This window comes from Drosophila sulfurigaster, chromosome X (genome assembly GCF_023558435.1).
Source record: "Drosophila sulfurigaster albostrigata strain 15112-1811.04 chromosome X, ASM2355843v2, whole genome shotgun sequence".
NCBI lineage: Eukaryota > Metazoa > Arthropoda > Insecta > Diptera > Drosophilidae > Drosophila > Drosophila sulfurigaster.
The window spans coordinates 7,184,504-7,205,913 of NC_084885.1; the positions used below are offsets into that span (position 1 = coordinate 7,184,504).

At 38.2% G+C, this 21,410-nt stretch overlaps 1 protein-coding gene across 2 annotated transcripts in view; it reads left to right on the plus strand.

The window, feature by feature from the left end:
* The window catches only part of LOC133849143 (uncharacterized), a 71,564-nt gene that overhangs the window by 17,318 nt on the left and 32,836 nt on the right, over positions 1-21,410 (plus strand). The window contains exon 1 of one of the 2 annotated variants that reach the window (XM_062285040.1): positions 19,614-20,115. The exons of the other annotated variant lie outside the window; for it this stretch is intronic. Within the exon in view, the coding sequence (XP_062141024.1) occupies positions 19,649-20,115 (467 nt within the window). The 5' untranslated portion in view covers positions 19,614-19,648. Of the gene's footprint in view, positions 1-19,613; positions 20,116-21,410 lie in introns of those variants that run through there. 2 annotated transcript variants of the gene reach the window in all.

Below are 21,410 nucleotides of genomic sequence, written 5' to 3' on the forward strand. Positions count from 1 at the left end.
GAAGCCTTATAAAGAAATATTAATAATAATAATATTGCGCTTTAAACAATTGGGGATTTCATCTATCAATAAATTTGTTTTCTGTGCATAACTTTGCTCTCTTACGCTTTAAGCCATTCAATTAAAAAAATATCACAACTGTCGCATAGTATTATAACATAATAAATGTGCTCATTAAGTCTCTATTTGTTTGCAAGTCTACCTGAGCACTTAGCTTCAATTTCAGCAAATTTTAGCTACTTACGTATGTTCAGTATGTACTTATGAAAGATGTTCGTGTCGCATTCGCTTAAAGACCAAATTGAATTTACTTTAACTGTAGTTCGTCAGCTGCAGCTTTCGTGGTACAACAAAAAACGACAACAACAACGACAATAACAATGGCTTCGAGTTTCCTTCAAGTAGGTTGCAGTCAGCAGTGAGTGGACTCACAATGCGAACGATATGTAAGCTGCTTGCGAAGTGTAGATTAAGTGTGTGTTCTGGATTGCAATCTCGCAAATAATGCAGCAAATAAGCATTTGGTTTTTATTTGAAAGTTTAACAACAAATAGATGAGAACAATAACGAGGTATATAGCAGCATTGAAAGGAATATGTTATTTTATTTGTTTAAAGCATTACAAGATTTATGTTTTAAATCGATTTAATACTCCGTTTAACATTTAAACATTTTTTTTGAATATTTTTTTTTTGGTTCTAGGAGTGGATATTTATTTCAGAAAGCAAACGGAATATATTATTATTACCATAGTATTACAAAAATTACCTAGAGTACTTCATCGATATATCAAATGTGGTCTTCGGTATATATTTTTAGTATTGATGCGTTATATTAGTTGGTATATTTAAGGAATAATACAGCATTGTTTTGCTTATTATTAACAATATGAACTGTAGTACTTTATCGATATACCAAATATGACCGTCAGTATATTTTAAGGTATATTCGGTATATTATTTGGTATATTTAAGGAATAATACATCAATGTTTCGCTTATTATTAACAATATGAACTGTAGTACTTCATCTATTTACCAAATATGAACGTCGGTATATTTTCAGTATATTATTTGGTATATTTTAGGAGTATTACAGCATTGCTTTGCTTTTCCTTAAAATTAGTAGAGAGTATCCCACAGTCGAGCACACTCAACTGCAGTTTTCTTACTTGTTATTTATTAATTAGATTATTATTTACGATATTTATAATTGGTTTAGTGTATTTATATCTTATGCTTATCGGTGTCACGTAAAATTCTGGGAAATTATAATTTATGCTTAAGGAAACCGGAACACGTTGTGCTGTTTATTTTATCAAGCTGCCAACAAAGGACTGCCGATTTCTTGGAAATTGTATGTCTAGCAGCAAGCATTATGTATGTTATGAAGTACTTAAGCAGAGATTTGATGCATTTATGATGTGTGGCCACAATAAGAAATTCATTGGAAGCGTAGTAAAAAGGAAAGGTTCTCAAAATCAAATCGTCGTCAAGCTGAATTGAGACTTTGATTGTTGTTGCTTAGCCTTGAGGCGAGAAAGCAGAGAAAGGAAAGAGAGGGAGAGAGAGGGAGAGAGAAGAGACTAGTTGAGTTTTGTGTGGCTCTAGGCTGAAGTTGATCGGCGCGTAACTTTATTAATTTGTTATCCTGTCACTTTTCGCTTTCATTGCGTTTCATTAAACAACAACAACTGCTGCAGCCCTTTTTGAACTTTCCACTTTCGTGGTGGGCGTGGCGTGGGGGCCCCCCCCTCTTCTTCCACAACACCTCCACAAAGCATTCGAAAAACCCTGAAGGCCCTGAAGCGTCATTGTTGTTGTGGAGACCACAGAAATTAATTACCGGATTAAGACAACTTCATTGGCCTAAAGGCCGTGTGGCCAACACACACACACACTCACACAGAGGTCGCAGTCCGCAGTCTCCTGAAATCTCTTTGACTTGTCCTCTCTCTCTCTTTCTCTCGCTCACACTGTGTTGTGCTATCTCGCTCTGGCTTGACACTGAGTGTGTTATTTTCACATTGCTGCAGTTGTTGTTCTCGTTGTGTTTTTATTATTAACATTTAATGAGAAAAGGTCACGCACACACACAGAGAGAGAATGTGTCCAACTATCGGAGAGCAGGGGAAATGAGTAAGCGAGAGGGAAGGTGTAACAAGAAGAAGAAGAAGCAGCAGATAGCAAGGGGAGCGAAGAAGCTTTGGCAATTTGAAGTGGTTGCCGCTGCTGCTAAATTAAGTGCCGAACTTAAATAACTCGAATTAAACATTAATAGCATACTTAAAAGTTTTCGTTTTTCGTTTCGTTCATTTCGTATCGTTTCGTTTCGTTACATTTCATTTCATTTCATTTCATTTTGTTGTCACTCTCTCTCTTTCTCTTCGGTGTCTTCGGGTTTATTTCAGTTTTGTTGCGTTTTGTTTCATTTTGCTTTACTTTTATTATTAGATTCCCATTTCACCTCGCCTTCTTTCGTTTTTCTGCCATCTTGGCATTTTGGGCAATTTTTGCGCTGTTGTCGTGTTCGCTTTGGCGTTGGCGTCGCGCTTTGGGAATGCCAATTGTAGCAGCGGCATTTGCCGAATGTATCACACGCCCTGCGACCTTTGACCCTCTACGCTTTTCATCTTTCTTCCCAATCGAATTTGCCTGCAAAGCCAAAACCCAAAACCCCAAACCAAAAAAAGCTGCTGTTCTGCTCTGCTCTGCTCTGGGAGTCGCCAAAATAAACAAGTGAATATTTTGTGGGGCAGATGACATTTATAATGCTCGACTATGTGATATCCTGTGATTTCGAGGAATTTGGTTAAGTCTATCTCCTTGCGACAACCTTAATTTGTGTGCAGTTACTTTAGCTAGTGTTATGGCTTAAAAGTAAATAAATGTATTGACTACGGAACTGGGGAATAACTGAGGATATAATATAGTAATAATGTGTGCTCTGTTGTTTGAGTAGTTTATTATTGAAAAGTGTATGTAGTGTATCAACTGCGTTCGACCCTTTATGTTTTGAAACATAATAAGTGATCCTGTGAGCAATTCATTTAAACACATAATTCGTCTGCAGTATTTTGAGTAGTCTTAAATGGACAGTTCATTTAGTTTGTTATTATTAAAATATGTAGAGAGTGCATTGACTGCTCAAGACCCTTTACTGAATTAAATTTACTTTAGTCACAAACTGAGCTAGTTGGTCACAGTCAATCTTCAACATGCAATATTTAGTACAACTTTTTCGTTATTTATCCACTTTTCAACTGAGAAAATTTTCTTAATGAATCGCTTGGCAAATAAATCTTTATTTTTAGTCTCAATTTTCTTTATTTTTAGAAAAATATAATAAATAGTTTATATAGAAAAAGAAAAGGTCGTTGAAATCAATATTTTTATAACAAAGTGTTTCAAGTGGAATTTCCTTAACATTGCGTTGTAAATATAATCAATATGCCGCATATTATTTTCTATAGGGTAGCAAATAAACTCAATCGAAAATGAGATGAAATAAAAATATGGCTAAACATTTAATTAGCGCGAATTAATTGCCAAAAATTGATTGGGCACAAGTCAAACTTCTATCAACCCAATTCCCAAACTTTGCTGAGTGTAAATGTGTGTGTGTGTGTGTGTGTGTGTGTGTGTGTGTTAACTGTGCCATCAAAGTATGCAGCAACTTTGATTCGTTTGTGAGCTGTGCTCGTTTTGCCATTGCCTTCGCCTTTGCTGCCAGTTTATTTGCTTAGCTTGTGTTGTGACGCCATTGTCAACCTTTTCTGCCAGTTTAGCTGGTAAATAACTGCGAGATGAAGAAGAGAAAATAGAGGGGGAAATGAAAAGGGGGTGGATCACAGCAGCAAACTCTTTGTTGTGCTCGCTGGCTTCTGGACCAAAAAAGTGATTATGCAAAATGTCTCAAAAGCGTCCGCAAATGTAGCTTAACGGGCAAAAAGGCTAACAACTAGGGCAACAATGCATACAGCCAACACAATGTGGCCAGCAAAGTGTGGGAGTGTGTTGCTGTGTGTGTGGGTGTGTGTGTTGCTTGCTTGACTGTTTTTGTTGTTGTCACATAATTATAATTAAATTCAAAGTGCGCTTAATTATGAGTGCCATTGCAGAGCTCGAGGGAAATAATAACTAACACAGCACAGCACAGCTGACGACACACATACATACACACATACACGTATATATATGTGTGTGTGTATGCTATACACACTCATCTGGTGCTGTTGCTGTTGCTGAGGTTACTGCTCCCTCAAGAGCACCACAGCAGCGCACCACAGCACTCCACTATCATCATCATCGTTGTTATTGTTGTTGTTGTTGTTGTTTTGCTTGTTGCCCCTTTTTTGCTTTCGTTCCTGGAATTTCATTTCAATTTCGATTTCTTCTGCTGCTGATTCTATTAGCTACCCGATGCTGTCGCTGTCGATGTTGCTGCTGATGCTGTTGTTCTCTGGTTACTCTGGCTGCTAGCTATTGCTGCTGCTCTCATTTATTGATCTCCTTTATGAGCCATACATTTGTCCGCAAGTGCCACAGCTAATGAACCACTAAAAAGACACTCAAACTGACAGTCAGAGACAAATGAAAGAAAAAACGCTGTCACTACAAAGCAGCTGCAAAGTTGCAATCATCTTTTCACTTTGCGGTGTTTTTTTCCCATTTGCGTTTTTCCTTTTTATTGAGTTCGCATGAATTGAATTGCAGAAGGGTATTTTCAGTATTCAAGAGACTTATGTTATTATTTCAAGATATTTAAGACCTTACTATTGATGGATTATATATATATTTTAATTTTAATTGACTAATTTACAAGGACTTTAAAGGATATTTTCACACTTATATTAAGGAAAATTTCATTACTATTGAGTTTCAATTTAGCATCTTATTTCGTAATTTTGCAACATAAATTTTAGGAATCAACTTCTGAAAAACCAAAAATAAACTTTTATAAATTTCCTACCAAAAATAATGTTGTAATAATAATAATTATTAACTATGATTAATATAGTCTTTAATTATAACATTCACCCGCTTGCTCCTTTTTACCCATTTAAATTCTTAAGTTTTTTTTTACGGTATAATTTGGGGCAAGGCGAGAGCATTCTTTAGGCTGCATTATTTAATTTGAGGCAACTTGATTGCCAACTTGCCACCAATTCTTTATAGTTTGTTAGCACTTTATTTCCCTACCTTTTGTCATTTGCTTATGCTCTGCTTTTGCTAGCTGTTTTGTTGTTGTTTTTCAACCATACTTGCTTCATTCTTCATCGTTGGGTGCTTTTAATTTTAATTACTCGAAATGCGCTGTAAAAAAAAAAACGAGAGAAAAGAAAGAGGACTAAGTTTTGAATGTGGGGAAACGACGCCGAAAAAAAAACACGTAATATAATACGAGAGGTTGAGAAGGCAGCAGTTGAAATGGCAGCGTCGTTTTTCCATTGTTGTCACGCTAAATTGTGCTCTCACACACATACATTGTTTGAGTGTTGGTGTGTGTGCTGGTGTGTGTGTGTGTGTGTGCTTGCGCGAGTTTTTTATGCGACTTTCTTGACTCACACGACACGCTGAACGCTGAACAGCTCCACGCTCGACGTCTGCCTGTCACAATGGCAATATGCAAATGTCAACTGTGACCTTATGTCCCACCCTCGCTCCCTCCCTCTCTCCATCGCCTCTCGCCTTTCTCAGCCCTTTTTAGGCATATCGTTTACACGCTTGTTCAACGCGTCGTATGTGTAACTTTTTAATTTATATTTAAATGTCGCCAAGTTGCGCAACAGATTCAGTTAGCAGACACAAACTTTGTGCAGTGTCATCAATGATATGTTAACTCTGCACCCCCTCTTCCTCTTCTGCTGAGTCTTTATATTGATGACTAGGGATTTGCTTGGGCGCCAGACACACAGCACAACAGAGCACAACACAACACATCACAGCACAGCAAGTGGACAGCTGAGAGCAGCTGCTATGCTTTGGCTCGACGCTGCTGTGTGTTTAATGGCTGCACATAAAAGCTTTGCCCAGAGCCTAAAAGTATGCTAAACATATCAATAAAAACCAAACAATGACGAAGCGTCGACGCACGCTGTCCATAAAAGCGTCGCTCCAAAGCTGCGGGTGGCAGCCAAATAGGGGCAGGGGAAGGGGTGGAAAGGGCAAGGGCAAGGGTATTTCTGATGGAAGCAGTGCAAACAGTTCAACTGCTAGCTGAAGTAGAAGCAGGGCACAGAAAAAAAAAGTTGCCTTTTTCTTGTTTTGTTTTGTTTTTTTTTTTTTTTTGGTTTTTAAGTTGGTGCTGCATATGCACTGTGTGTGTGTGTTTTGAGTTTGTGTGTGGGTGTGTGTACTTGCGTCTTGCGGCTGCTGGCGCCTGCATGGAATATAAGCAACGCAATCGCTGCTGGCAGCAAGGCTTTCTGTTTGCACAGGGCATCTGTCCACATGCGATGTTCTACCTTCGTCTCTATCTGCTGTTTCTGCTGTTGCATATTTCATGGTTGAACCCTTCCTACGTCCCTGTCTCCCCATCATGCCCTCCCCAAAAAATGCCACACTTAAGCCAACAACATCTTGGGGCTCAGACGCAGACTTTGTGTCGCCTTCAAGTGGCAGAGCGCGCCGTGCAAATGCTTAAATTGGCTTAAACGCATTGAGGTTCCGCTCAAAGTCTCTTCCTCGCTCTCTCTCTCTCTCTCTCTCTCTCTCACCCTTCTTCCCTCGCTCGCTCGATGTTGCTCCTTTTGCCTTGCTGTCAGTCACTCGTGCGGCAACAGGATGCTGCACGATGCGGGCTCTGGGTGTCTGCGGATGTACGTAATGCGCTTTTCATTTAGTCAAGGCTACTTCTGAGGGTTTTCGCCGGAGTCATTTAGTACTCTAGTTAGTCAGTCAGGCAGTCAGTCAGGGCGTCAGTCAGACAATCAGGCACTAAGTTAAGGAGTCAGTCAGTTGATAAGTTAGTCAGTTATTCAGGAGTCAATCCGACATCATTCAGTCAATCAATCTTTGAGTCAGCTAATCACTTATTTGATGAGTCAGTCAATCAGTCATTCAATAAAGCAATCAATCAATCCATTACTCAATCAGTGAATTAGTCTTTCAATCATTCAATCAATCATGTCAAAACAATAAATACAGCGAACTAGTCAGGTGATAAGGTAGTTAGTAAGGGAGTCAGTCAATTATTCAATCAGTCAGTCATTCTGTCAGTCAGTTTGTCAATCATCAATAAATCAGTCAATCAATCCGTCACTCAGTCATTCAGCTTTTTCAATCATTCAATCAGGTCAGTTCAATAAAGTTATTGAGCCAATCGGTTAACAAGATAGTGAGTAAGGTAAATAAGTCAGCCAACTATAAATCAATCAGCTAATCAGCCGGAAAATCAGTCAGTCAATCAATCAGCCAGTCATACATTCAGTTCGTTAGTCAGCCAGAGAGTCAATCAGTCATAATACCGTATATGCATACTTAACATAGTTAGTTACTTCCTTTAGCAGCTCATTGAATTAGTCTCGCATATCAGCTGCTTACAATTAGCAACTGCTTAAGTGCCGCATGATTGATGTACTGCCAAAAGCCACAGTAAACTCAACGGCAAAAGCAATTGTTATCGCGTGCTCAGCAAGCGAGTTATTGTGGTTAAAGAACTCGCTTCAATTTCACATTTTTGCAAATTGTTGTTGACGTTTGAAATGCCATTTTAATAATTCGCGTAATTTATAATATTACAATTGCATTAAGATTAATAAATATGTTAATAAAACCGCGCGTTAATGCCTGTCACAATATGATGATTGTAAAATGTCAGATTGTAATTGTAATTGGTTGTCAACTATTGCTCTTTAGTTCGTCATTTTATACATAGAATTGTGGTAGTTAATGAAACAACACTAATTGTATTTTAGCGTCCGATTTATTCTGCTGTTCGATCAAGACTGACTGTATAGCTTAAATATGTATAACATAGAATGTGAAATGAGAGAAATGATAAAGAGAGCCAATATCGAGAGAGAGAGAGTTCGGATAGCCGAGCGAGCATCGAGTTAAAGTATATGTATGTATGTGTGTGTAGGCACACGTCCTACTACAACTCGGCCATCCTGCGAACCAGATCTCCTGATCTTGACTTTACAAAGAATAAAAATAAATCTTAACTAATACTTTTACTATTATTTCGTACAGTAAAAAATTTTTATACATTTTTACTTATTATTTAATTCTTGCCTGATTAAAACATTGAAAAGTTTCTTCCATGTAAACATGGAAGTAGAAGCTGAGTTTACTAATTTGATAAATCTTTGTTGTTCTTAATTATTTTCTTCTAATAATTCCATAAAAGTTTTTTTTTTCATTTAATCTATCGCCCTTAATAAATTGATCCTCTAATAGTTGTGATTTAGCATAACAATCTCGTAACAGTTGTGGTTTAGCATAAATATTTCCTAACAGTTTGTTTTCATTATTCGTTCTGTTATCGTTAACAGTCTGTGCTCCTAACATATGTTGCCTAATAATCTATGTTCCTAACAGTTGATGTCCCTAACAGTTGATGTCCCTAACAGTTGTTGCCCAACAATCTGTGTTCCTAATATTTGTTGCCTAATAATCTATGTTCCTAACAGTTGTGGCATCACTTGTCGTTGTTCTCCGCCGTCATCTTAGTACCCTCTATCGCATCGTATTTCGGAAGACATATGTGTGCAAAAGCTTGTAGCATCTGCTCTGGATCTCCAAATCTCTGAATGCGCGCCTGGTTGCGTAAGTTCAGCTCCGGTATACCTTCGATAATGTGTTCCAAAAGCTCATCGTTGTCCAGTGTAATGGATTGTGATAAGGCGATCTTCTCCTCGAAGTACATTGCAAAACGCTCATTTTGTTGCCACTTTCGTTGCTCAAACTTTCGTCGTAGTTCTGTCGTCGAAGCTACAGTGCCGAATGTTATTATCAGTTGATCACAAAGCTTGTGAAAAGGTTCACGCAAGCGAGTTGAATTTGCATGAAGCCAGTGCTGAGCGTTTCCTTTTAACTTCACGGCCAATAACATCCGAAGCGACTCTTCGTCAAGTTTACACATATCTGCAACGCTTTTGAGTTGGTTTACCCAAATACGTGCACAATATTTTCCGTCGAACTCCAGCGTAGCTTCCTTTGCGAGTGTGAGCGAGACCGCTGATCCACATTTTACTTCCTTTAGTTCATTCTTTTCTTCTACAGTACTGTCCGTTACATTTCCAGTGCTGCCCATAACTTGACATAGAGAACTACTGATGTTGTTGTTGTTGTCGTTGCTGCCGCCCAAATTTGCGACTTCTGGCGCCGTACGCTGTGCACAAATCGAGTAAGTGTGTGTGGCGCCGTTGTTGTTTGTGTCGATCCCGTTGCTGTCGTTGTTGTTGTCGCCCAAATTCGCTACTTCTGGCGCCGAACGCTGTGCAGCTGCGCGCAAAAACTGTGTGGCGCCGTTGTTGTTGTTGTCTATTTCTGTTGTAGACATCTGATGTGCAGCTGCGTTGTTCTGAGAATTTCGCAATTCCTCTTTGACTAAACGTAATTCTTCTTGCAGCTTTTGAATAGTGTTTAGCAAATCCTGGCGAATACTCTCACCTAGGTCAGAATTTTCGGGAACATTTTGAGTCTGATCATGACGCTCGATGTTGTTGGGCAATTCGTTTTCTTGGCCAGACAAAATATTGGCCAAATTTAATAAATCGTTGCTTCCTTCTTCAAACATCTCTGGTGAAACATCGAGCAATCGTTTTATTAATTCTGCCTTGTTGCCCGTCGCGGGCAAACATAACGCTGTTAGCCACTTCTTTAATTGTGTCGTAGTGTATTTCTCAAATGTAGACGTGTTCATTTTTTTTTTTTAGCCTATCCCACTTCTGAAATTGTGGTAGTTAATGAAACAACACTAATTGTATTTTAGCGTCCGATTTATTCTGCTGTTCGATCAAGACTGACTGTATAGCTTAAATATGTATAACATAGAATGTGAAATGAGAGAAATGATAAAGAGAGCCAATATCGAGAGAGAGAGAGTTCGGATAGCCGAGCGAGCATCGAGTTAAAGTATATGTATGTATGTGTGTGTAGGCACACGTCCTACTACAGTATTTTATTCTCGTGATTACTATTTTAATGATAATTTCGCATTGTGAACATAATTTGAATTAACTTATGTTTTACTGGCTACATGCTTTTGTTTGGCAAACATTTGCATTCTTTGATGAAAAGCATGTCAGATTGTTAACATTTTTGGCATGCTCTGTTAACAGAAACAAATTGTTAAAACGAAACAAATTGAGTATGTTTAGCTTGACTAATTTCATTTGAAATATTTTTGATGTAAGTGTTCAGGAATGCTCGGAATGTTGCCATTCCCTGCTTAGTCTCAGTTTCTCCTCCGCTCTCTTGTATCTTTCACTCTCATACTCTTAACATTTTTGGCATACTTTTTCGACGGTTGCCATGCGTTGTATGTTAGGTTCACATGATGTTGCTCTGCTTGTCACACATTTTATGGCTCTTTAGAATTTATGCAGTTGTTTTTCGCTTGAATCGTTTCAAAAGTAAAAGTGTCAATTTGATGGTCAATTCAAATGTAATGGAAAATGGCGAACATAAATGTAAAAAAGTGTACAGTAGAAACTCCTAGAAATAAACACATTTACACAATGTTAACAAATAAGTTTTATGCGCATAACATAGTAATTGTCTGTTGGCTTCCTAACAGCCAGTGACAATGTTAATTAACATTTAGATGCGTCTATTATGATGATCGCTCAGCTTATCTAAAGCACAACAGCTGCACATTAGTAACGCTACTCGACGCTAGATGTCCAGACGCTGCTTTCCGCCTTTCACTCTTTTTCTGCGTTGCCACGTTTATGGCCAAGCATTTTGAGGGCACTTTGGAATTTTAGTGCTCAGACTGTTAATGGGGCCTTTGTGTTGGTTAATTTTATGACACCGTCGCATTGTGCTGCTGTCCAAATCGCTAGATGCCTATGAGAAATATATATATATATATATATATACACATATACAGTTAAATGTGTCATAATATATAGCATGTTAGGGGAAAGACAAACTCAAGGTATCTGCTGGACACGTTGCATATGCGCAATATGAAACATTTCCAGCAAATGCAAACATAAAATGTTAATAACACTTAATAACCAGGACTCTCTCTCTCTCTATGCGTATAAATATGAAAATAATATATTCTCTGTTAGAGATTCGAATGGGCAGAGAAAGCCCACAGACAACGGACAAACAGGCAAGCGATAAAATGTGGGTTTAAATCAAAAGATGAACTAACTCATTTTGTGGGGCTCAAGCATAATAACCACTATTAGAAGAGCAACTGCTTATTTACTTAATAGTCAAACCCCAGAGAATCAAGTTCGCTTTGGGCATCAGCATGAAACCAAAAACAAAAAGAAAGTTGAAAGCTGAAACAGCATTTCAAGGCGCACGTGAATTATGCATGATGCCAACAACGTCTTACAACCTGGTTGTCTCTCTCTCTCTATCTCCCTCTCTCTCTCTGTTTTATCCACAGTTTATTGCTGCTGTTGCGGCCTTTGTGCCTGACCTGTCTTTTTGTTTGTGCAGCGCCACTCGATTTGGGTCACAGGCACAAAATCAATAGCATACGCCACGCAGACCTCACAGAACATCGCCTAAGTTGAGTGAGCAACTCTCACTCGGCTTGGCCGCCAATCAGTTGCTTGTGGCAATGGCTGTGAGAGATGCCACAGCGATGCCATGTCGCCAAATAGTTGCCGAGTTACCAGTTGGTATCTCTTCTTCTACTTCTTCGCTCAATTTGAGCTGCAGCTAAAACTTTGTAATCATCTTAGCGAGAACTCTTGTTTTAACTTGCAACACTTGGAAAGCCACCTGCCGTGATTTGTCTGTGAAAGTTGCAGAGTTTAGTGCTCGTCTTGTGGCATTATCAGCGAACCGGTTCGCGGATGGTTTTCTGTCTAACTCTTTTTTTTGGCTGTTCTTTTACGTAAACTTCGAGTGGTCAATTATTGAAACTACTTACGGAAAGATGTAGCTTATTTGAGAGCTCTATTTAATGATGACCAATGTGAACCGGTTCACAAAAAGAAAAAAGAAACGTGTTGTTATTGTGTTTCTGTAATTGTTAAGAATATTTCAAGGCGTTGATTAAAACTATTTGGAGCAAAATATGATTAAAACAGTACGCTATTGAAAGAATCCAAAATTTAACTTATGAACCGGTTCAGGAAAAGAAAAAAGCTTATTTGCAGATTATCGTCACATTAACTTTGTTTAGCGAAATCATCAAAATAAAGTATTAATTTTCTCCGTTGCTGTCATTTTAATAATGTATTATTTAAACAACTTATAATACTGAACCGGTTCACAAGTGGTTCAGTGTCACAATTCAAAGCGTGTTTGAGTTGCGAAGCTGAAATTTGTAATGAGTAGCCTCAAGGCACACAAGATTATCAATGCGCCACGTATTCGTACTTGGATAATTGCTTTGTGTGTATCTAGTGTAACATATTATATAAAGACAATGGATTGCCTTAGCTTAAAGCGTTTGGAATACCTTTTAAATTTCACAGCAATTTGTCACAATTTCGTGCAGATAGGCGACATAAATTGCTTGATAAATTGGTTAGCTTCGCTGCTGTGTTTGCTTTTCTATGGCACACACACACGCACGCACACACAGAAAGACAATCTCTCAGCGTAAGGGAAGCTGTCGTTGTATTTATATATGTACATACATCTTTCGTTCCGCAGCCATTGGCATAAGTTAATTTCGTTTGCATTGGGATTCTAGGGAAAGGTCTGCCAAAAGTAACCAAAAATCCAAAAAAACACACATGCTGAAATGAAATCAACACACACACACACCAGAGAGCAGAGAGCAAAAGGGGGGAGGAGAGGCGGGGGTAGGCGAGAGTCATGCTGGGTTTCTTTATTTTATCGCCTATTTCTTTCTGCTTCCCGCACTTTTTGCTCGCTCGCGGTCGCCTCGCTCTCTTTTATTTTTTGGTTTATCGCAAACAAAACAAAACGAAAAGCAAACATACTTTCTCTACACAAATACATACTCACACATACACACACACACACACACAGAGAGACGGACAGTCTTTCAGCGGCATTGCTAACACATTTGTATGTAAATATGAAAAGTTCAAAGCACATACACTTAACGTGCTCAAACATATACACAAACACACACACACACACGCCACACTCTCACTGCCACATACATTCAGATGCCGGCATACATGTCGGATACTTGATGTGTATTTCAATTGCTGCTCCTCTTGGCTATGCTACATTTTTTATACTCTTTTTGTTGATATTCCATTAAACTATCTTTTTGTTATAATTTTGGTAACTTTGCTTAGTTTTACACTCGTGTTAACCCTAGCTGAAAGTTTACAATGTCGTTCATAGACAATATATAAACTATGTGAAAAAAAATACTATTTTAGCTATCTGTATTTTTAGTTGATTCTAGCGATCTTTAAAGATTGTGGGAAATATATGTATATATTTATTTATTTATATATTTATTCTTCAAATTTCAAAAGTTGTCTATAAGAGTTTTGATATATTAGCAGTGTATTTTCTTCGTCGCTTCGAGCAGCTTCGTTGGGCTTTGCATTTGTTTCTTCTAGAGCTCATATCTCAACTTTAGTCTAAGCGACCGCTAAGCTATTAACTGAGTGTGACAGCAACGGGCTGGACAGGTGAGCTGACAAAGCAATAGTGAATGCAAGTGAAGTTAGCAAAGACAAAGATAAAGAAACAAAATATAAAGCGAGAGAGAGAGTCAGAGACATAGAGAGTTAAATGGAAAAAGGATTCAGTGAGTGTCCATTAGCTGCAATTGCAAAACAAGATAAAAAGAACGCAACTTTGTTAATTCCAATGAAATCAGTTTATGGCATTTAATTTAGTATTTGCACTCCACACATGCACACACACACATACGCGTATGTGTGATGATTTGGTATATTTTGCGGTAGATTTGAGTTGAGTTGAGCAATCGAAAGAGTCGCAACCTAAATGGCTGCCAAGTTGTTGCCATAGCGTTTTGCGGCATTTGGCTTTGCCTAAGCCCCCAAAAAGAAAAACTTTGTCACACACTCACACACACGCACGCACACACATACACACACATACACACACTTACACTAGCTTAGACATTTCTTGATACACTTGTGTACACATTTGCGGCTCATTTGATCGCTGCGCTTGGCCAATTGGCATGCGGCAAGAGACGGCGGCAAGAAGACTTTCGTCTGCAAATATTTGGCAAAATGTTTGCTAATTTGACTCAAGTTGCTTTTCCTGACTTGCCCGCCTGCCCGCCCTCTACTTTGCCATAAAACTTGGCAAAAGCAAAACAATTCTATGGCCCCTTCTTCTAAGGCCAGACTTTGTGTTCGTGTCCTTCGCTCTCTCTATCGTCTTGGTCCTTGCCTCGCATAATTAAAATAAGCCAAACGTACAAAGTTGCAAGTTGCCTCAGCACAGCAAAGCAACGCAATGTTGCCAGCTTCCCTTGACATTGAGCAGCTTTCAGAATAGCAACAGTAACAGCAACAGCAAGCTGTCTTTAACCTACTTGCCAAATTAATAAGCAAAAGCTCATGAATTGAAATGAAATTTTCACAAATTTATGAAGTGCGTGGGTGCAAAAAAAAAAATATAAGGTGAAGCAGATGGCAAGGTGAATGCTTACGTTTGAGTGGTTACGTATTGTGTGGCATTCTAATAATATTCTTGAAATTATGGCATTTTCCTAATTGCTTTTACGGTACTCGACTGGAATATACCCGATGATTACATATCTGATTAATTTTTTTGTTTAGTCCGCATTAAAATTGTTTTTCTCTGAAGCTTCACATTTCTTCACTTCTCTTTTTTAAATTCTTTTTTTCGTTCCCTGATTTCTTTAGTTTTGATACTTCACTTCTTACTTTAACATCTCTACTTCATTCTTTGCTACCTAGATTCGTTTCTTAATTTGTGTACATAACTTCTTTATTTTGTTTCTTCTTCACTTTCCTTTTTTGTTTTATTTCTCCGATTTTTAATTTTTTAATTTCTGAATTTAGCTTCTATTTTTTTCTTGTTAATTTTGATTTCCTAGATTTTTCATTTTTTAGCGTTACTTCTCTACATTTTTTTACAACTTTCTTAGCTTTACTTCTCTAGACTTTTCTCTTATTTATTTTCTCAATTTCAATGCTTTACTTCTTTATTTTTTCTTTGTTTTAGCTTCACTTCTCTAGCATTTTTTTTCGTTTTTCAGTTTAACTTCTTGTTTTCTGCAGCTTTGCACTTGCAATTCATTCATTTTTTCTTTCCCAATTTTTTCTGTCTATTTCAATCCACAGCTTAAGCTTAGCTTTTCCCTTTTGCTTCTATGCTTTTCCATCATATGGCTTAAGTCTATTGAATGCAGCTCCTTATATATGTGCTGCTTCTTCAGTTAGCAGCTGTTGCTTCTCTCAGCTGACTTATCGCTGCTTCTGCGTCTTCATCTTTTGCTTCTCTCAACGCTCTCAATTGGCCTAGAGCTTAAATGCTGTGCTTAAGACAAAACAATTGCTTAAATTGTTTTGATTATATTATTACAGGGTATTTAGCTAGTCGTACAATACTTTTTGGTTATAACTATTAAGCTTGACGAGTCTTCAACACTTGCGAAACGAGTTCATTGCCAGCCTCAGTTTATTGAATCTTTTCTTGATGTTTAATGAACTGATGTGTCTAAGATACCCATTAATCATGCTGCTTGCAGATGCTGACCATAGTTATTATTAGATGTTATTGCTTTTGTGGGTTAACTGAACTAAACTGAATGTGATTCGAGTCGATTCGATTTGGTTCTTGGAACTACGAAGTTAACACACAACACAACTGTTTGGATTACGTGTTGGAAGGGAAATGTAATCCAGTTGCAAACGAGTGTATGCCAGAAACAATGTGGATTCATTTATCATTGGCTGCAGACAGACAGCACAAGAGCAAGAGAGATAGATACGAGAAAGAGAGAGAGAGAGATAGCAAGCAAAGCTGTAGCTTAGGCAGTAAAACTTTTCTTTCTAATTTTGCCTTGAAATTGACATTAATATCAGGAAATGTATGAGAGGAAAGCTGCAATGCATGTGAAGGTTGAGCTCTAACTAACGAGTGTATGTGTGTGCGTGTGTCTCTCTCTCTCTCTCTCTCTCATGCATACACACTTCCTTTCTCACTCGCACTCTCTCTCTTTTGCCGCCTGTGCAACATGTCGAGCAGCGACTTCATTGCTAGCATTTTTGGCATGTCAGCCACGTTCCTGACAAGTTAGTTCCATTTTGGTGCGGCTTTCATTTGATTTATTAATAAGCAAAGTGTCACACACACACACACAGAGACGTACTCACACATACACACATGCTCTGCATGTAATTGATATGCGTATTGATTTGCAATTGCTTTCATAAAATACGCTCGCATAATTATCGACACAGTTTTCATGCGACGCCGCCAGGTGGCGTTGCTGTGCCTTTTGTGTTGTGTTTTGTGTGTGCCTTTTTTCTCTTCTTTTTTTGCAATTTATGATACTTTTGTTAGCGTGTCCTTTGGTCAAAGCAAATTCAATTCAATAAGCCAAGCGAACGTTTGAAATGTTGCAACAAAGTTTTGCACTTGATTTGCCCCCGAGGCTTCCAAATGCGAATAACACGCACATAAAAATGCTGACTATATGCGCGCGTATGTGTGTGTTAGAGTGTTGTGAAGGATGTGTGGAGAGGGGAGAGGGGAAGGAAACAAGGCGACAACACAGGATGCTGATTAGGTCGCAATTGTGGCAGCTCAGCTGAGCTCAGCTCCAAATGATGTTGTTTGGTTTCGCTCTAAGCGAAAAAAACTTCACGTATATAGAAAGTTATTTTTATATACATATAGTATATACATACATACAAACACACATATGCTGTTGTAGACAGTCTAGCAAACGTTTTGTGCGTTAGTCTATCCGATGTCCCAAGGCTAAAAACTCATTAAATTACAATAAAAATAAGGCAAAGTGCGATGCATAGCAAAATGTGCTCGACTAATAGACACCCGGACAAACGTAATTAGAAATTTTCAAAGGAAATATGAGGGCAGAGAAAAGAATATGAAACTGTAAATGAATTTACTAAACTATGATAATACAATACTTTCAAACGCTGCCGTGTGTAAAAAGCCCGCACAAAATAAATGCAAAATTGTTGCCAAGCAGGTGGCAAAGAATAATGGCGACAAACAATTTATGCAATAAAGCAAAGCAACAAATATATCAAATATCTTGCATTTGGAATTTTATTATTGAACTTGCATTATTATTTGCATTTTGGTCTTTGTTGCTGTTGCTGTTTATCTGGGCTTCTGTTAATTAATTTACAAACGAAAGCCACAACAAAGTGTTGCATTATTGTAATTTGCATATTGCATTTTCATTTTTGGCTTTTCAAGTAATATTTGCCAAAAAGCCGCAGTCCTTCTTTGTCATAAAGTCAAATACTTTTTGTATAAATATATAAAGCAGTGGTTTTTGTATTCATATCGCGTAAGAATTCAGAAATATGACTGATTTATTTGCAACTGTGTGTTGATTGAGATTGAGTGAAGAGATGTTGTGCTTTTCTGTTCATTTTGTTCTTGACTTGACAAAGGTAACTATGACAACTATTGAGGCATGATTGATGTTGGACTGCTCTTCGCATTCAGCTTTTTGCAATTACTGAACTTAATGAGTGCAATTTATGTTGCTGCTGTTGCCTTTGCACACACATTTTCATGTTTTCTCCGCATTCCACCTTTTGAACAGACAGTTGATGGATGCCTTTCCCTTTTTTTCTCTCTATTTTTTGTACACTATTTGTTTACTTGTTGCATTCATTCTCTCTGGCTCTTCGTTTATTTGGTTGATTCAAGAACTGCCACAACTGAGGACGACTTGTTGCACTCGTGTGTGAAGTGTTTCTTTGGCAAATATTCTTGGTCCAAAGTCTTGTTCAAGCAAACTATGCATCCTTTGAAATCCTTTGAAATCTCGACAAAACTTGTTGCATTTATCTGCCAGTCATTTAATTCTTCTATTTTTTTTTAAATGTGCGAAACTTTTTCTGCATCTCAGAGTTTATATATCCCAAAAGCTTGTTCTCCATAAATAATGTTAACTAAAATACTTGTACATTAGCAAAGCCATGAGCTTAAGTTATTATTTCAACACTATATTTTTGTACAGTAATATTTTAAGTGAATAATGCGCTTAGCTAAAAATGTGTTGCCTACTTTTGTGGGCTACCGCTAATTATAAGCTCTTGACCCCCACAGCAAGAATAATAATGTTAATGCCATTTGCTTTCATCAACCGCAAAACTATCGCTCATTTGCTCATCATTTCCACCCGCCTTCCTCACACTCGCTCGCCCACCTCTTCGTCCTGCATCATATACTGTGTGTATTTGTCTGTTTGGTTTTATTTTGTTGGTTTTCTGCATCTCCCGCATGCAATTTAAAAAAACAAAAAACAAAAAAGTTGGATATGCGCGCAAACAAAAGCTGGCATGGACTCAGCGTAAAGGACTTTGTGTTCATCAGTGCAAATATGTAAAAACGTAAACATTTGTGTACAGAACAATAAGCAAACAAACAAGCTAAAGCTGAAGCTGAAGCTGAAGCACAAGCTGAAGCTGATGTTCGAAAGCCAAAAAAGGCGGTGGCAGGATGCTAAAACCGAGCCCAAAAGCCAACGAAAACTTTTCATTTTACGACGCATTAAAAAAAGGCCATAAAAAAGAGCGTAACATTCCCTGACAACTAAAAAAAACAAAAACGAAAAACAAAAACCAAAACAAAACAACAACAACAACAAAACGCAAAGCAATGGGAAAAACAAAATAACAGAAAGACGAAAGCTCAAACAAATTAAAGAAAAACATGATGAGCGAGAAATCCACGCCTAAACGCTGCCATACCATATGTACAGATATATATATATATATATATATATATATATATGCATATATATATATAGTATATATATGCTGAAATTCAGAGGCGCAAAAAAATGTTCGGCTTGCCGATGTTTCAATGCTCTTGCCATGAATTGATCGAAGTTTGTCTACGTCTGATTGTCAAATACGTAAGCGAAAGTAATCTATTTGCATTTGAAACACTTTTCTGATCGATTGTAAAACGGAATTTATGCAGAGTGTTAAATGAATTGGCACAAAATGTGATTAAGGCAAGTCTGACTGTACGCACAGAGAACTCAGAAATGCTAAATTACTTTCACTGCGGCAGGAAGCAATAAAAGAATTGCGCCGAAATCAAATACGCAGAACAACAAATGTAAAGACGGCTTGCATATGTGTGTATATGTATATGATATATAGTACTATATTGTATATTTATATACTATATGTATACATGCTTGCCTATTCAAGACAATTTTCGGTTTCTGTAAAACTCACATGTAATTTGTGTGCCTGCTGCTGTTGTTGTTTCTTCCCATTGAACATCTTTCATTGTCGCTGCTGCTGCTGCTGCTGCTGCTGTTTTTATGGCCGACAACTGGACGATATGACAAACAACAACAACAACGACAACAACAACGAAAATAGCAGCAACGATAGCTACAATAATAACAACAAGAACAACAATTGGAGATTACGCCGCTTCACGCAGTTAATGGACCTATTGCCCATCGGCGTTAGTGCCAGCTGTAAAAGTCTCTCCACGACACCAACATCGATCCAAGAGCGAGAGCAACAGCTAGCCGATGATGATGATGACAGTGATGATGATGATGATGATGAAGATGAAGAAGAAGAAGAAGATGAGGAAGATGAGCATGTGGCAGATGTTGGCGATACCTCAACATTGTCGTTTGAAGGTCGCAGCTCGAACACGACCAGCGGAGGGTTAAATACCGATTCAGCCGCTTTGGAGAGTCTTTATCGCTCGGCAAGCTTCCAGAGCGAGGAGTTGCTACTACATCTAGCGACCGGTCAGCTGTTCTCCGATGACGAGCAATCGTTTGGAAGCAGGTAGTAGAATCATTCATTCATTCATTCACTATACCATGACACTCATCGATGGACAGACAGAGAGAGAGAGAGAGAAAAAGCGAAACATGCATACGCTGCGTATGCTTAATATGTGCACTCAATGGAGTAACTTATTAAGCAATCGTTATGTCAAAATTGTACATCAAAATTCACTGCGCTGATCGAGTTTGATTTACTCGCAATATTTGGCTAATATGAATCAGTATTTACTCACACACACAAACACACACAGATATTTAATACGTTTTATTAATATGTCTAATTACGTATTCATTGACGAACATAACAAAAACAGTATTTAAGTAGTTAATCCCACCATTTATCCAAATCATTTAAACAATTGACAGCGCTTTATCCTAATCGTATTGTCGTATTTATTTAATTACATTTTCCAGCAGTTACTCTTTTTTTTTTTGCGCACTCGCATTTATTTTGTTTTTTGTGCACTTCAGTCATGTGGTTGTAAAGCGGATTTTCGTTTTAAGTGGCAAAGTCTGCGCACCGTTTAGTTTTGGCGTTTCGGCTTACGTGTCGTATGCGCGATTGCCAGCAAAGTTTTGCGGTTTGCTTTGAGCCTCTGCTCTGAAGTGGTGCTTATGTAGATGTAGAAAATGTCAATGTCAAAGTCAGTGTCAGCATCAGCGTCAGCGTTAGCGCAACTCAAAGTGGGGCAATCAGAGAAAATCAAAACTTGTGACTCGACTTGAAATACTCTCTCTAATTTGAAGTGTATGTGGCAAATTGTTAGCGTGGAACTTGTTGCACACTTAAAATACTGATAACAATTAAACAATATGCCAAGTGGAACTCAAGTTGAGTGGGTGGAACGCGAATAACTTGCAAAAGGACACTTCAGATGGCAACGGCAACGGCAGCGGGACAATCGACGCATGAGCAGCGAAGCGCGATAAGAGATTGGAATATAAAATAGACGGCAGACGAAGGGTGGGAGAGAGAGAGAGAGAGAGAGAGATAGAGAGAGCGAGAGCGAGGTAGTAGAAGGCAAGCGACGAACGACAAACGATGAACGTCTTTGGGCCAGCAAAGTGAATTTCATTTCCAACGAAAATTAAGTAATTATGGCAAGTGTTGCGGTTGACAAAGCAGCCAAGCAGACAGCCAGAGAGGGAGAGAGAAAGAGAGAGATATAGAAAGAGTGAGTGAGTGGGATGGGACATAATTATAATGAGCCAACTGCTGACGTTGCAGCCGTGACGATGTTGACAACGACATTGCCACTGTCGTTGCCACTTGGTGCGGCACTTTTGGCTTAA